Raw genomic sequence first — 12,043 nt, 5'->3', positions numbered from 1 at the left:
CCCCGGAAGGGCCCAGCCTTGCCCACGGCTCTTGCACGCAGGGCCCATCCCCGTCCAGTCCCCAGCACGACAGACACAGTGCTCCCGGCAGAGGCTTTAATTCCCGCTGTGTGTGCGGGGCCGGTGGCCACGCTACATCGGGCTAACAGGGCCGGCCACGGCTAGCTCGTGTCCTCCACAAAAATGGCCACCCCCTGTCGTCCCGCCGGGACGTAGGCGATGGCGTCCACTTCTCCCCCGCCGCGGCTGGCCTTCTGGAAGTGGATCTCCAGGGTGTCCCTCATGGGCTCCTCACCCAGCACGTCTGGGATCCCCGAGAGGAGGACGGTCCTGGGGCAGCGTGAGGGCTGGAACTGTGCAGAGCAGGGGGTGAGCGGCAGCGGGCCCCGTGCCGCAGGGAAGGGGTCCCCTCGGGGCACTTGCTGAGCAGGGTGGAGCATGCGGTGCGGGCTGCATGGCGGTGCGGGGAGCGGGTGTTCAGGAGCTCCCACCCGTGATGGCTTGTGGTGCTTGGCCCATGGTTTGTGCCCTTACCTGCAGGTTAGTGATGTGTCCAGTCATGCAAGGTGATATTTTGATTGTGTATTTTCCTTTCCCAAGAAGCACCTGGATGTATCCTTTCTCAATTAGCGGCTCTGCCACTGCAGATGGAGATGACAGCCCTGAGCCGCCCAGGCCCCTGCGGAGCTCCAGGGAAGGTTACGGCCCCGGCACAGACGCCAAGGCTGGTACTGCCCAGCCCCAGCTCACCTGCACCAGCACAGTCTCGGGGGAGACAGGACAGCCTGGGCTCACTCTGCCTTCCCAGTTCCCCACAGACAGAGCTCCATCCGCTTTGAGGAGACCACCTGTGCCCCCCCAGAACCAGCTGGGCTGCTCCCCCCTTGCAAGCAGCCTGAGCTCAGCACACCCCACGCACCTCCGTCCTGTGCGAAGGTCAGCATCACCTGGCCAGAGTCATCCAGGAACTCCCTGCTCTCCACCTCACCACCCCCATTCTTTGTCTTGCTGAAGAAGAGCTCCAGCTTGTCCAGCAGCATCTCCTCGGGGATGCCCAGGCTGGGCAGGTCAGACACGAGGATACTCCTGCTGCTCTGAGCCAGCCTGATCTGCGGGTGGCACAGACCGGTCAGTGCCACGGCACGGCCCCAGAGCTCGGGGCAGCAGCGCAGAGCTGCGGCACTAATGAGCTGGGCTGGGACCAGCCTCCAGGCAGAGGCAAGCTCGGGGAGTGATGGAGCCAGGCACAGCAAAGCTGGTCCGTGTCCAGGGCAGCTCTGTGGTTCTCTGAGGTGTGGCGAGCAGCGCGCCCTCAGGACCTACCTCCAGGTCAGACGGCAGCAGTATATCCACCGGCGCTGCCTGGACTCGCATTCTGCACCGGTCTAGTTCCTCCATCTCCTCCCCGCAGCTCAGCTCCACCATGTGCTCCTTCGCCTCTATGATCCTCTGGGCCACTGCAAGCAGGGAGAGCCCCCAGCACAAGGGATCGACTGCCTGCTCCCAGCGCCCCACAGGACAGGGCACAGGGCAGCTAACGCTTTGGGGAGGGGGCATAACCCTGCACAATGCCGGCAGAGGGGACAGAGCTCCGAGCCCTGGCCCAGGGAGGGGATGTAGGGCAGGCCCCAAAGCCGATCAGCCAAGCTGTGGCAGTGCTCTTCTGGCTCTTACCCTCTGCCTTCTCAAAGGTGATGAGAGCTGAGCCCCCCAGCAGAGGATAGCGGATCAGTGGAGTGAGCATCAGCTTGTTCCTGTCCTCCTTGGTTGTCACAAGTCCCTTAAACACCATCTTCTTTTCTGGCAAGGCAGGCAGCATCTAGGTTTGAGTACACAGACAGCACCTGGAGGAGACTGGACCCCACCCAGGGCCTGTCCCTGCCAATCCACAGGCTAGAAACAAGCTTATGGCTCAAAATAAACAGCTGGAGAGCCTCAGCAGACTCTCTCCTAGGGTCTGTCTGTGCCTGGAGTCCCAAAGCCACTGCTGGAGCTTCTGGCTCTGGCAGAGGAGCCACCCACTAGCAGGAGCTGTGCCAGTCGTCACACAGTGCCCAGCAGTGCCTCCAGCCAGGCTCGCGCCCCTCGCCAGCAGACCCAAGTGCCCGCACACACTGTTACCATCGCCGGATCCTCCCAGACCATCCTCTTCCTTGCTTCTTCCAGTTTCTTCTTCAGCACTTGCTTCTCCTGGTTCAGTCTGTCATTCTCCTTTGCTAAAAAAAAGCCAACCTGGAAGGAAAGAAAGTAAGGGGCCAGTAAGGGAACCGCCGGGACGTGAGGGGCTGCAGCACTGTCTCTGTTTTAAGCACAGCACTATTCTGGACACGGCTGCATCCACTCCGCTTTTCTGCTCTTGACTGCCTGCAGCCCTGCCCTGGCTCCTCGTGTTGGATTACAGCCCTTGCTCCACTGCCGTGGCACTAGCTCACTTCTCGGCACCAGCCTGATGCAACATCCCGTGAAACCTCCACCGTGTCCGGAGCAAAGTGATCTCAGAGCCAAGCGACGCAGCCCCACCACCCGCTGCCACCTTTCCAAGCCCAAGACAACTCCTCCGACCACCAACCTGGCAGGATACGTCTTCGTCTCTGTTTAAAGACATTTGTTGCTCAAGATTTTTGTGAAGAAGTTCTCTCTCTTTCCTCAGCTCTTGTGTCTTTTGCTCTACAGCTTCTTTGGCCATTTGTAGCTTCACGTGGTCTTGCTCCAGAGTACTACAAAGCTCCTGTGAGAGGGACCATCAGACAGCGAGACCCTGCAGACATCGTGCCACCCCCACTGGCTGTCCAGCCCCAGCACCCACTGCTCGTTCAGGAAGGAAACGAGCTGCTCCCCATGCGGAGCCCGGACCCCTGTACAGGCTCTCGTAACCGTGGGATTCCCCATCTGCCATTCCTGGCTCATAGTCCAAGAAAAAATAATAAACTCAAGCTCACAGCCTGGGCCGGCCGGGAAGGGTCCCGGGGCAGGTCGGATCCCACCCGATCCTCCTCTCAGGGACGCAGCAGGACGCACCTTGCAATGCTCGATCTCCTGCCGGACTTGCTCGGGGGTCACCTCCGGGAAGCCGTGCTGCAGGCCCTCGGGCAAAGGCAGCTTGATGAAGGAGTCCTAAAGGCAGGAGGGGTCCTCAGCCGCGCCCCGCCACCCCCTTCCCTCCCCGGGCCGTCCCGTCCCGCAGGTCCCCGGGGGCTGAGCCGCTCACCTCCTCCGAATCCATCTCGGCGGCGGTGGCGGAGGTCAGGCCCCGCCGGAGCCCCCGGTCCCGCGGCGGCAGCGAGGGGAGCCGAGCCCTGCCCGGCCGGGCCGAGCACCGGGGCCGTGCTGAGCACGGGGGCCGTGCTACCGGCTGGGACCCGCTGCGGTGGCCCCCGGCACCTCCTCCCGCCCTTCGCTTTCGCTTTCGCTTCCACGGCCCGGCCCCGCCCCGAGCGCAGCAGCCGGCAGCCCCGGGGCGGCGACAGGAACCCGGGCCCGGGCAACCCCGGCCGAGACAGCCCACGGGCAGCGCTGACCCGAAAACCGGAGCTTTCCACTCATTCCCTGCTGCCGCCTCCCCCCCCGCCGCGTTCACCCGTGCCCTCTCTCCCCCGTGGAACTCACTTTGCCAAAGCACCCCCCATCCCGGCCGGTAAACTGCTGTAACAGCCCTTCCCCTCCTGCCCCGCGCACCCACCTTTGATGGGACGCCCTAAACCTTGATGAGACGCCCTCAGCCACCCGCTGCCCCCCAGGCAGATGGAAGGCTGTCACTTGCAGGACAAAGACAACAAAAGAACGCTTGCGAAGGTAACCAAAAATTTAACACCCACAGGTAAGTCACTGCACAAGCCGCCCTATGCATCAGTTTCTCAGGCAGAGAACAGACAAGACGCAGACACCCTGAACTACCCACTCATCTCCCCTCTCCCACCCCTGTTCTCGCAGGGATTACCACCATTTCGGGAACGAGACATTTCCATCGGGCAGGAAGGGGAACAAGCAGCCTCCACTCCCCAGGAGGTGCCCAAGGACCATCCCTCAGGGATGGCACGTTCACCCACCATTCAGGCCCCACGACGCTCCACAGATGCTCTGCAGCTCGCCTGCACTGCGATGGCTTTCCCAGCTCTGCACAGAGCAGGAATCTCCACACCACAGAGAAAAAGACCTCACAGCGCTTGTTTTTTTTTTTTTTAATACAACAAAACAAAATGGGCTTTAATAAATGTTTATTGATGTGATCTTGTTACACCTTTAGAATCGCAGCTTCTGGAAGAACCACTTATTCTTGCCCGTCTTGTATCTGAAAAAGAAGGAACACAAAGGTGAGAGAACGCTCCATGCCAGCAGGCAACAGCAGGACCCACACCCGAGCTGTCCATGTCAGCTTCCAGATTCTGTCATGAAGGACACCCACACCACAGCAGTTTCCACTCCAACGGACAAGAGCAGCGCGCGGCAGTCCCGCGCGACACCTCACGTGGAAGGCAGCCACCAGGAGATGCCCCCAACCAACCTCCTGCCATGGGCAAAGTGATTTAAAACAGCCAGCACCCCAGGCTGCCCGCAAGACGCCCTGCGCCCCGCTGAGGCTGCACAGCTCCTTCCACTGAAGGAGTTTCTGAAGAGAAGACTGAAAAGAAGGACCGTTAACCCAGAACGATCCTGAAAAAGCGTCAGCGCTACCCTGTCCCTCTAAGCCCCTTGACAGACAGCGGGTGAATGGGCAGCGTGATGCCAAGAGATCGTCATCTGGCACCAGAAGACCCCGGTTGTGCCGGCACGATGCTGCGGCATCGTCACAAACGTCAGCCCAAGTCTACGGCTGTTGGCAAACTGTTCCACATCTCAACCCGCCCGCTCCCTCAACAGACAGTTATATAAATGCACACAGAAGGCGAGGAGAAATGCACTCAACCAAAAACATATTCAAGGAAGTTGGGGCAGAAGTGTCCAACCTGGGACTCACCCAGGCTGCGGCACAACCGCACCAAGCCTTTGCTCCGGTGATGGGTGCCGACACCTCTGGAGAGACGAGCTTCCAACTCACCTTTCCTCAAATTTCACCTTGGCTTCACGTCTCGCTTTGCGTTTTAGAGCGGGGTCCCTGAACACATCCTTATTGACCACTGTTTTGTCCAGCGGAATGTCGACAGAATACCTGGGCAAGAGAGCAGCGAGGTTGGAAACGGTCACGGCACTTGGCACAAGGGTGAAAACACAGCGGGCAGCCCGAACCGGTCAAAGGCACATAGTAGTGCCAGGTTAAGGGACTACAGCTCTTAGAGCCTTCTCAGTTCAGGAAAGTGCCAAACCAGTACAGCGTCCACAGACGTTTAATTCAGCCTATAAAGGAAACAGCTACATGCTTCACAAGAGACAAACAGCTCTATCCAGCGCGGTGTGTTTGGCAGCCTGCGCCAGCGGGAGCTCCGAGGGGACGGGAAGAAACGTCACTGGGCCACAACAGCTCTGCCAGCTCCCCAGACCCTCATGATTGTTTCAAAGGCTCCTCTGCTGACACCCCATGATCAAGAGGAAAGCGAGTATGGCTGAAATAAGAGCCAGCTGCCTTATTTCAGAAGTTCACCAATACTTCTTCTCAGCTTCACACCCCCTCCCCAGTCCCTGTTTTTGCACAGCATATGCCCCACATTCGTTCAGCCCCATAATTAAGAATCTCAGTGACTCCCAGCGCTCGCTAGAGAACACAGGAGAACTAGGACCACTGGAAGCAGATGAGACTTGATTGGCCCCGCCAGCAGCAGGCTTCAGCCCCGCTGGTGACACTCTGGTAGCCACACTCACCGGGTGGGCATCAGGTGGTTGTAGTTGTAAACTTTCACAAAGGACTTGATCTTGGACCTCTTTGCGATCTTCTTCTTGCCCATGGCGGCAGTCACCTTCCGCGGGTAGCGGTCGATGCCCGCCACCAAAGCGTGGCTGTACGGCCGGTCGGAGGTGCCATCGTCGATGTTCTGAAACACACCGACCGCAGCCGGCGATGGCACCGCGGAGGACCAGCCGCCGCCAAACCCCATCGCGAACCCCGTTCGCACGGACGCCTCCAGAACAGCAGCACCGCCCGGGAGCAAGCGGCCGGGGCCGTCCATGGGTCAGCAGCGCCAGAACGGCCCCGCCGGAACGGCCCCGCCGGCCCCGCACTCACCTTCACGATGACGGCCTTGCGCCCCGAGTAGCGGCCGGCCAGCACCAGCACCACCTTCCCCGGCTTCATAAACTTGCCCATCTCTGCGGAGACAGCACGCGGCAGTCACAGCCGGGCTCACAGCCAGCCCCACGAGCGGCCCCGGCCCGCCGCTCCCGCGGATGGCGGCGGATCCCGCCGGATCCCGCTGCCGGCCCCGAACTCACCGAGACTCCCGCGGCGATGGCGGCCAGACCGGAAAAGGAAGCGGCTGCCGCGCTCCCGACCTTTCACCTCGTGTCACTTGCGTCACCTCCGCTTCGTCCTCCTGGAACAGGTCGCGCATGCGCAGGGGGAACGCCACGGTTGCCGGGCAACAGGCGGCGGGACCGGGTGTCCGCCCCCTCCATCCCGGCGGGCCCCGATCCCGGACATTCCCCCACACCCCCGATCCCGGGCATTCCCCACACACACACATCCCGATCCCTGACATCCCCCCCCATCCCTCGATCCTGGACATTCCCCCCCACGGCCACTCTCCCCCCTCCCCTCGATCCTGGACATCCCCCTCCCCGATTCCAGCCACCCCCGAATCCCGGCCTCCCCCCGATCCCGGCCATTCTCTTCCCCCCCACCCCCATCCCGGACATGCTCCCCCCTTCCCCCCGGCCTGGACATCCCCCTCCCTGATTCCAGCCGCCCCCTGATCCTGGCCATCCCCACCCCCGACCCCAGCTGCCCCCCAATCCCGGCCATCCCCCCTCCCCAATCCCAGCTGCACCCCCATTCCCACTGCAGCCCCGAGCCCCCCACCACAGGCACAGGGAGCACCTCCCGAGGGGTACCACAGCACGGCCCCCCGCGCATCACACCCGGCACAGAGCAGTCCCCATTCCAGCAGGAATTTAAACTCCAATTGTAAATATTACAACTGCCGTGAGCCAGCGCACCTGCAGCACAAAGGCTAGTAACGAACACAAATTAACACACGGTCGCTGGAGATGGGTTACCCCACACGTACACCTGCTAAAGCGATTTAATGTGTCCCCTATAAAGCACCAGGCCGCTGGCGCGCTGACCATTGCACAAAAGCTTCAAAAAAGGAGCTCTGGATCGTCGGACAACGCCATCGGTGCTGGCCCCTCGCCCGGCAGCACAAAAACTGTGGCCGCTCCCGCAGAGCACCGAGCCGCCGGCACCGCGCAGCCACCCACACCCACGGCGCAGCAGATCCGCCCCGTTTCTCAAACATCCACATTGCGGAGAGCAAGTCACTCGCCGCCCAGCGACGCCGAGGCAGCCAAACACCGGCCAGCCTGCCTCGCTCTTCCCGTGAGAGGCGTCACGTCGACCACAAACTTTGAGGAATAACCCCACGGATGCAGCATGGGAGCTGAGCTGCAGTTCCAAGGGGCTTCCCCCGCCCGCAGGCTCCCTGGCCAGGCCTCTCCCAGGCTCGGGGCAGCCGGCCTCGCACACTGAACGCTCGCTGGCATCCGCTCCCCAGCGAAGCGGTTTCGCTCTTCAGAGCTGCATAAAACGGGCAGGGCGAGGTGCTGTACAGTGTGGGACCTCCAGCAGTTTTGCAGCGGCAGCCTTGTAAAACAAAGATTTCCAGCATCAAGACGCCATAACATTTCCCTAAAAGCAGATACCAATTTCAAAGAGCCAAACTTGGTCTTAAAAAAGCCAGGCTTCTTGAGCCCAACAGCTGCCTACTTGTGGAAAATGGATGATCTACAATAAAAATACATCAAAAAGCATCCTTGATGTTTTTCAGCTGCCGGACAGCCAGGTCAACCGGGAGGTTGAATTTCAAGTTGCTCAGGCGACTGAGAACGTTGAGCGCGCTCTCAAAGCCTGTGTTTGCCATGTAGCTCCATGGTTGGTAGTGGGATTGTACCAGAGCTCCAGATTTGCAGATGAGATTTACCCAGGAGACCAGGCGCTGCTCGTTTAGTGCCATACACACCAGAGCTTTCAGTTCAGAGTCTGCGCTGCGCTTGAAGGGGTCGTGCTCCGTGAGGACAGTGTGAATCGCTGTCAGCAGGCTCTGTTTGGGGGTAATGGCCACTCCTCCTGTCACAGGCAAGGCAAAGGACTGGGAGAGCTTGCGAGCCGGGGATTCCACAAAGGCTTGTCCGTTCTTAGTGTTGTAATACTTCACAAAGAGTTCCCAGGGGTGCATGGTCTGCGGGGATGAGGTGAACGCAGGAATCAAGCACGCGATGGGTGCCAATACCAGGCTCATTCCTTGAGAGGAGGCGTAGAGCCCGTGAGCCATCAGGTCTCGCAAAGCAATGGTCAACTCCTTCCGCACAGCTAGAGTCAGCTCATCTCTGCCGCCTAAGGGAATGTCCTGCAGACCGGAGGAACTGATAACGTGGTCTTCCTGCTGGTGTTTCATAGCTAGCTGCCTCACCCGCTCTACCGACAGCTCCAGTTTCTTAATTAAGGGGGAATAGTCCTTGTTGGCTTGGTCCTTCTGCCAGAGGGTGCGAGGAATCTGACCAGTAGCACAACCAAACTGACTGACAGCAAATATCTGTAGCACAGCAAGCATGCGACGCATGAGGTGCAGGCCCGTTTCTCGCATCTTTCTGGCATCTTCTGGGTTCACTGATCAGGTTAGAAAAGAGAAAAAAGTGCTCTCATTAAGGAATCAAAGCTCTGCTCTTTCATACACACAAAGGGAGCGCAAATGTCTGCTCCTCCTCTGTCACGGATCCTCCTCCTCCTCGGGAGCTTTCGTCACTAGGACTGATGCTACTTTTTCTAGTTTCACAGCACTGAAGCCAACCAGAAAAGCAAACATTTGCAGGGCCTGTTCTCGACAATCAGGTCATCTTACAGAGAAGAAATCCTACAACAGTTTTCCTATCAGGAGCATCAACCAAAGACAAGATAGTGCAGAAAGATCATTCTTTAGACATGACAATATTAGGATTAGGCAATTAGATACCAAAACCTTTGCTGAAGGAGATCACTGCCTACTTTGAAGAAGCATCTTGTCTCAGCAGGCTAACATACGCTGCTTGCTCCTCATGCCATCATTAAATTCAATTTGCAAGAGTAGCCATGCTGGGTAAGACCATCCAGGCCAGTATCCTATCTCTGACTAGCGGCAGATGCCTCAGATTACAAAAGGTAAAGGTATTATAGTATTTAGTATACCATTCTAGTTCCAATAAATTCATTTTGTAAGTAGAAAAGTCTCAAATTATAAAGAACACTGGATCCATCCATCTCACTGTATCTGGTCACAGAGCTAAGAACTCAAAGAGCATTAATTACAGTGCAGCCCAACAGTGTGTACAAGACAAGGCTGCTTGGTCTGTCTGCATTTTGCACTAAGTATCAGAAGTCCCTTCTATCCCTGAACTCTGCTGAGGACCAATCCCACCCCCCTGCGCCACACATTCAGCTTCTGTGACTACTCTACCGATCCCGTGGGGGAAGCGTTAAAGAACTGGACACAGGCCTTCTGTCAGCGTGAGTAGGAAAGAATAGAAACCACGTGCCAGGAAAAAGACCAAGCAGCCCAGCGTGACCGGACGCTGGTTCATGCCTGCTGAACCTCAGAGGAGTGACAGCAGGAGCAGTGCTGGAAGCTCCAAGCCAAAGGGTGCCCACCTCTATTTCCAGAAGGCCGTGCATTTGGTTTGTAGGAGCCACCACCGTCTTTTCTGCCTGCGCATTCACAGTGTCCATCTTCCACCTTACCAGAGCTTCCAACTTCATCTAGAACAAGAATTTCACACTATTATTTCACACTTGCGAATTTAAGCTGCGCATCCCAAGTATTACGGTCAATATTCCCTAGACCTCTCTGCACCCTTTTTGTCAGTCTCATTGTCCCCACCATCAGTTCAGAGAGATCTCTACTTCCCTGTGACCCAGAAACCCCTCCTGCATCCTCTGACAGCTGTGACCTCCCTCCTCATAACTTTGTCAGGGAATTACAAAGCAATTCAATCTGCTCATCTAAAACTCAACACTGACCCTGAATGAAGTTGATGAACATTTCCAGGTCCCGTATCTGCGTCTTCAGTTGTTCCACCAGCTGCTCCTTCACCCTGGCTGGATTAACAATCTGTGCTATGGCAGCATCCACGCGCTGTCGCAGTTCCTCTGGAGAGAGCGTTGCAATATCTTCACTCAAGTCCATGTCCAGCTTCTTTATCAACTCATTTATAATCATCTGCAAAACACAAGCGAGCAGCATCATCTCACCATGTGGTGCTGCTGCCCATGAGCTTCAAAATACTTCTTTACCCGTTCATTACCTTGGAAACAGGCCACTTTTGCTGCACACAGAAAATTGCAAGAAAAGACACAGGACAGGTACACACATGCAGGTGAACTACTGATATTCTATTACAGCTGATGGTGAGAAATAAGGACTGACCAACTCCTACAGCCTGTAAGAGGCTCACAAATGCTAAGAAGAAGTACAGGCAGAAGGACTTTGCGAGCCTTACCCGTTGTCTTTCCATAACCACAGACTGTGGCAGAGAATCATAGCTACCCTCCTGGTAAGCAAACGTCTCCAGGTCATCCAGCTGTGTCTTGAGCTGCAGGATCAGCTCCCTCTGCTTCTCCTTCTGGACCTCAATTTGTTCCTGCTTCTCTCGCTCACTCTAAAAAAAAAGTTACCAGTAAATAAAACTGAATATTTATTTACCATCATAGTTATAGCCCCAGAGCATAGGATCGTGGTATGAGGAGTGTTTCCTTCAGCTCGTGCACTTAACTAGTGAACACCGCATGCCGGTCTGAGAAAAAGATGTGTCTGTTCATCACGGAGAGGTACTGGCTGCGTCGCCTCATCTGACAAAGGAAGAGACTCTCCAGAGCTCCTGCCCGCGAGCCCCGTCTCAGGAGGCCGGGACCCAGGAAGCACCGTTGCCAGCAGCCACATAACGTGTACGTATCAAAGATCCTCTGAGTCACCGCTGTATCTCGGAGCGGGGCAGTTACGCACAAGGCAGGGCTTTAACGCACGTCCCCGTGAGCTGCCTCCAATTCATCACAGCCCCACGCACTCCTTGACCAAGCTTCGTGTACAGCCGCCGGCACGGTGTCTCCCTGGCACCGGCCGTGACCCAGAGCGGAGCGTGCGGGGCCGCTGGACAGCTCGGCCTGAGCTGGCCGCAACGGCCACCCCTCGCCTCGGCCACCGAGCTCCCCTCGGCACGTCCCGGCGGTGAACAGGACCACGGCCGCTGCTAACGGGCTGTGCCCAGGTCAGACACACATACCGACCCCGGGGCACACGGCACGGAGCACCGTGTGACGCCCTTATCCGAAAGGAGACGGTGTTCTCCTTACCTCGCCCCCAGCCATCGCTCTGCCGGCAGCGGGGCCTCACCGAGCCGGCTCGACAGGGCCCGCACCCCCCAGCCAGGCCCGGCGCGGCCCGGCCCCCGCACTCACCGGGGCATCGCCGAGGCCGTGGGGCAGCGGCGCGGGGCAGCCACGGAACGCGAAGTCCTCCAGGTCGCGGAGCAGACGCTGCTGCTCGGCCGGCCCGGCCCGGGCCACCTGCCGCAGCCGGAACTGCACCTGGGCGAAGTGCGAGGCCAGCGCCAGCAGCGCCCCGTGCAGGCGGCGCCGCTCGGCCCGCAGCCGCGGCACTGACTGCGGCGACCCGCCCGCCGCCGCCGCCGCCGCCTCCTCCTCGTCCTCCTCCTCCTCCGCCGTCGCCGCCGACACGGCGCCCACCGGCGCCCAGCGCTCCCCCGGGCCCAGCGGGCCACCCTCCGCCTCCATGACCGACGCTACCGGCGCCGCCAAACCGCCGCCATCTTGCCACCGCGCCGCGGGGCCTGCCGGTGGTGGGCGGGGCCTGCCGGTGGAGGGCGGGGTCTGGTGCGGCGGGGCGGGACCTGCGTGGCGCCAGCGCGCCCC

At 58.9% G+C, this 12,043-nt stretch overlaps 3 protein-coding genes across 4 annotated transcripts; all 3 read right to left on the bottom strand.

Annotated features, from left to right (window-relative positions):
- Nucleotides 1–82: 82 nt before the first annotated feature.
- On the bottom strand, nt 83–3,410 carry IFI35 (interferon induced protein 35). Of its 2 annotated transcripts, none has more exons than XM_054801935.1 (9): nt 3,209–3,410; nt 3,019–3,114; nt 2,570–2,728; nt 2,122–2,232; nt 1,675–1,819; nt 1,324–1,457; nt 920–1,109; nt 535–641; nt 83–353 (listed from the first exon to the last, which is right to left on the bottom strand). In XM_054801935.1, exons 1-9 carry the CDS (start codon nt 3,221–3,223, stop codon nt 162–164), a joined length of 1,149 nt encoding a protein of 382 aa, XP_054657910.1. In that variant the 5' UTR covers nt 3,224–3,410; the 3' UTR covers nt 83–161. The 2 variants fall into 2 exon arrangements, with proteins under 2 accessions (XP_054657910.1, XP_054657911.1); XM_054801936.1 differs by having other exon boundaries at nt 3,019–3,075; nt 3,209–3,323.
- A 787-nt stretch (nt 3,411–4,197) lies between these two features.
- On the bottom strand, nt 4,198–6,439 carry RPL27 (ribosomal protein L27). The gene is made up of 5 exons (XM_054801951.1): nt 6,361–6,439; nt 6,155–6,237; nt 5,794–5,963; nt 5,036–5,146; nt 4,198–4,288 (listed from the first exon to the last, which is right to left on the bottom strand). Exons 2-5 carry the CDS (start codon nt 6,233–6,235, stop codon nt 4,240–4,242), a joined length of 411 nt encoding a protein of 136 aa, XP_054657926.1. The 5' UTR covers nt 6,236–6,237; nt 6,361–6,439; the 3' UTR covers nt 4,198–4,239.
- Nucleotides 6,440–7,051: 612 nt separating this feature from the next.
- Nucleotides 7,052–12,037, bottom strand: RUNDC1 (RUN domain containing 1). The gene is made up of 5 exons (XM_054801427.1): nt 11,570–12,037; nt 10,615–10,773; nt 10,136–10,334; nt 9,767–9,874; nt 7,052–8,752 (listed from the first exon to the last, which is right to left on the bottom strand). The coding sequence occupies exons 1-5, from the start codon at nt 11,903–11,905 to the stop codon at nt 7,887–7,889; spliced, it is 1,668 nt and encodes a 555-aa protein (XP_054657402.1). The 5' UTR covers nt 11,906–12,037; the 3' UTR covers nt 7,052–7,886.
- Between the last annotated feature and the right edge of the window lie 6 nt (nt 12,038–12,043).

This window comes from Grus americana, chromosome 22, assembly GCF_028858705.1.
Source record: "Grus americana isolate bGruAme1 chromosome 22, bGruAme1.mat, whole genome shotgun sequence".
NCBI classification, from domain to species: domain Eukaryota; kingdom Metazoa; phylum Chordata; class Aves; order Gruiformes; family Gruidae; genus Grus; species Grus americana.
This window is presented reverse-complemented; position numbering and strand designations above follow the sequence as displayed.

Bases quoted from the DNA above. Each gene is read 5' to 3' on its own strand.
- IFI35 (XM_054801935.1), bottom strand. The intron at 2,729-3,018 runs GTGCGTCCTGCT...TCCCTCTCACAG, and splicing joins AGGAGATCGAGCATTGCAAG to GAGCTTTGTAGTACTCTGGA. The intron at 354-534 runs GTAAGGGCACAA...TGCTCTGCACAG, and splicing joins GACACATCACTAACCTGCAG to TTCCAGCCCTCACGCTGCCC.
- RUNDC1 (XM_054801427.1), bottom strand. From the start codon at position 11,905: ATGGAGGCGGAGGGTGGCCCGCTGGGCCCGGGGGAGCGCTGGGCGCCG. The intron at 10,335-10,614 runs GTAAGGCTCGCA...TGTGTTTTGCAG, and splicing joins TGGTTATGGAAAGACAACGG to ATGATTATAAATGAGTTGAT. The intron at 8,753-9,766 runs GTGGGCACCCTT...TAACCTGATCAG, and splicing joins ACGGCCTTCTGGAAATAGAG to TGAACCCAGAAGATGCCAGA.
- RPL27 (XM_054801951.1), bottom strand. From the start codon at position 6,235: ATGGGCAAGTTTATGAAGCCGGGGAAGGTGGTGCTGGTGCTGGCCGGC. The intron at 5,964-6,154 runs GTGAGTGCGGGG...GGTGTGTTTCAG, and splicing joins GCAAGGCCGTCATCGTGAAG to AACATCGACGATGGCACCTC. The intron at 5,147-5,793 runs GTGAGTGTGGCT...TCTCTTGCCCAG, and splicing joins AACCACCTGATGCCCACCCG to GTATTCTGTCGACATTCCGC.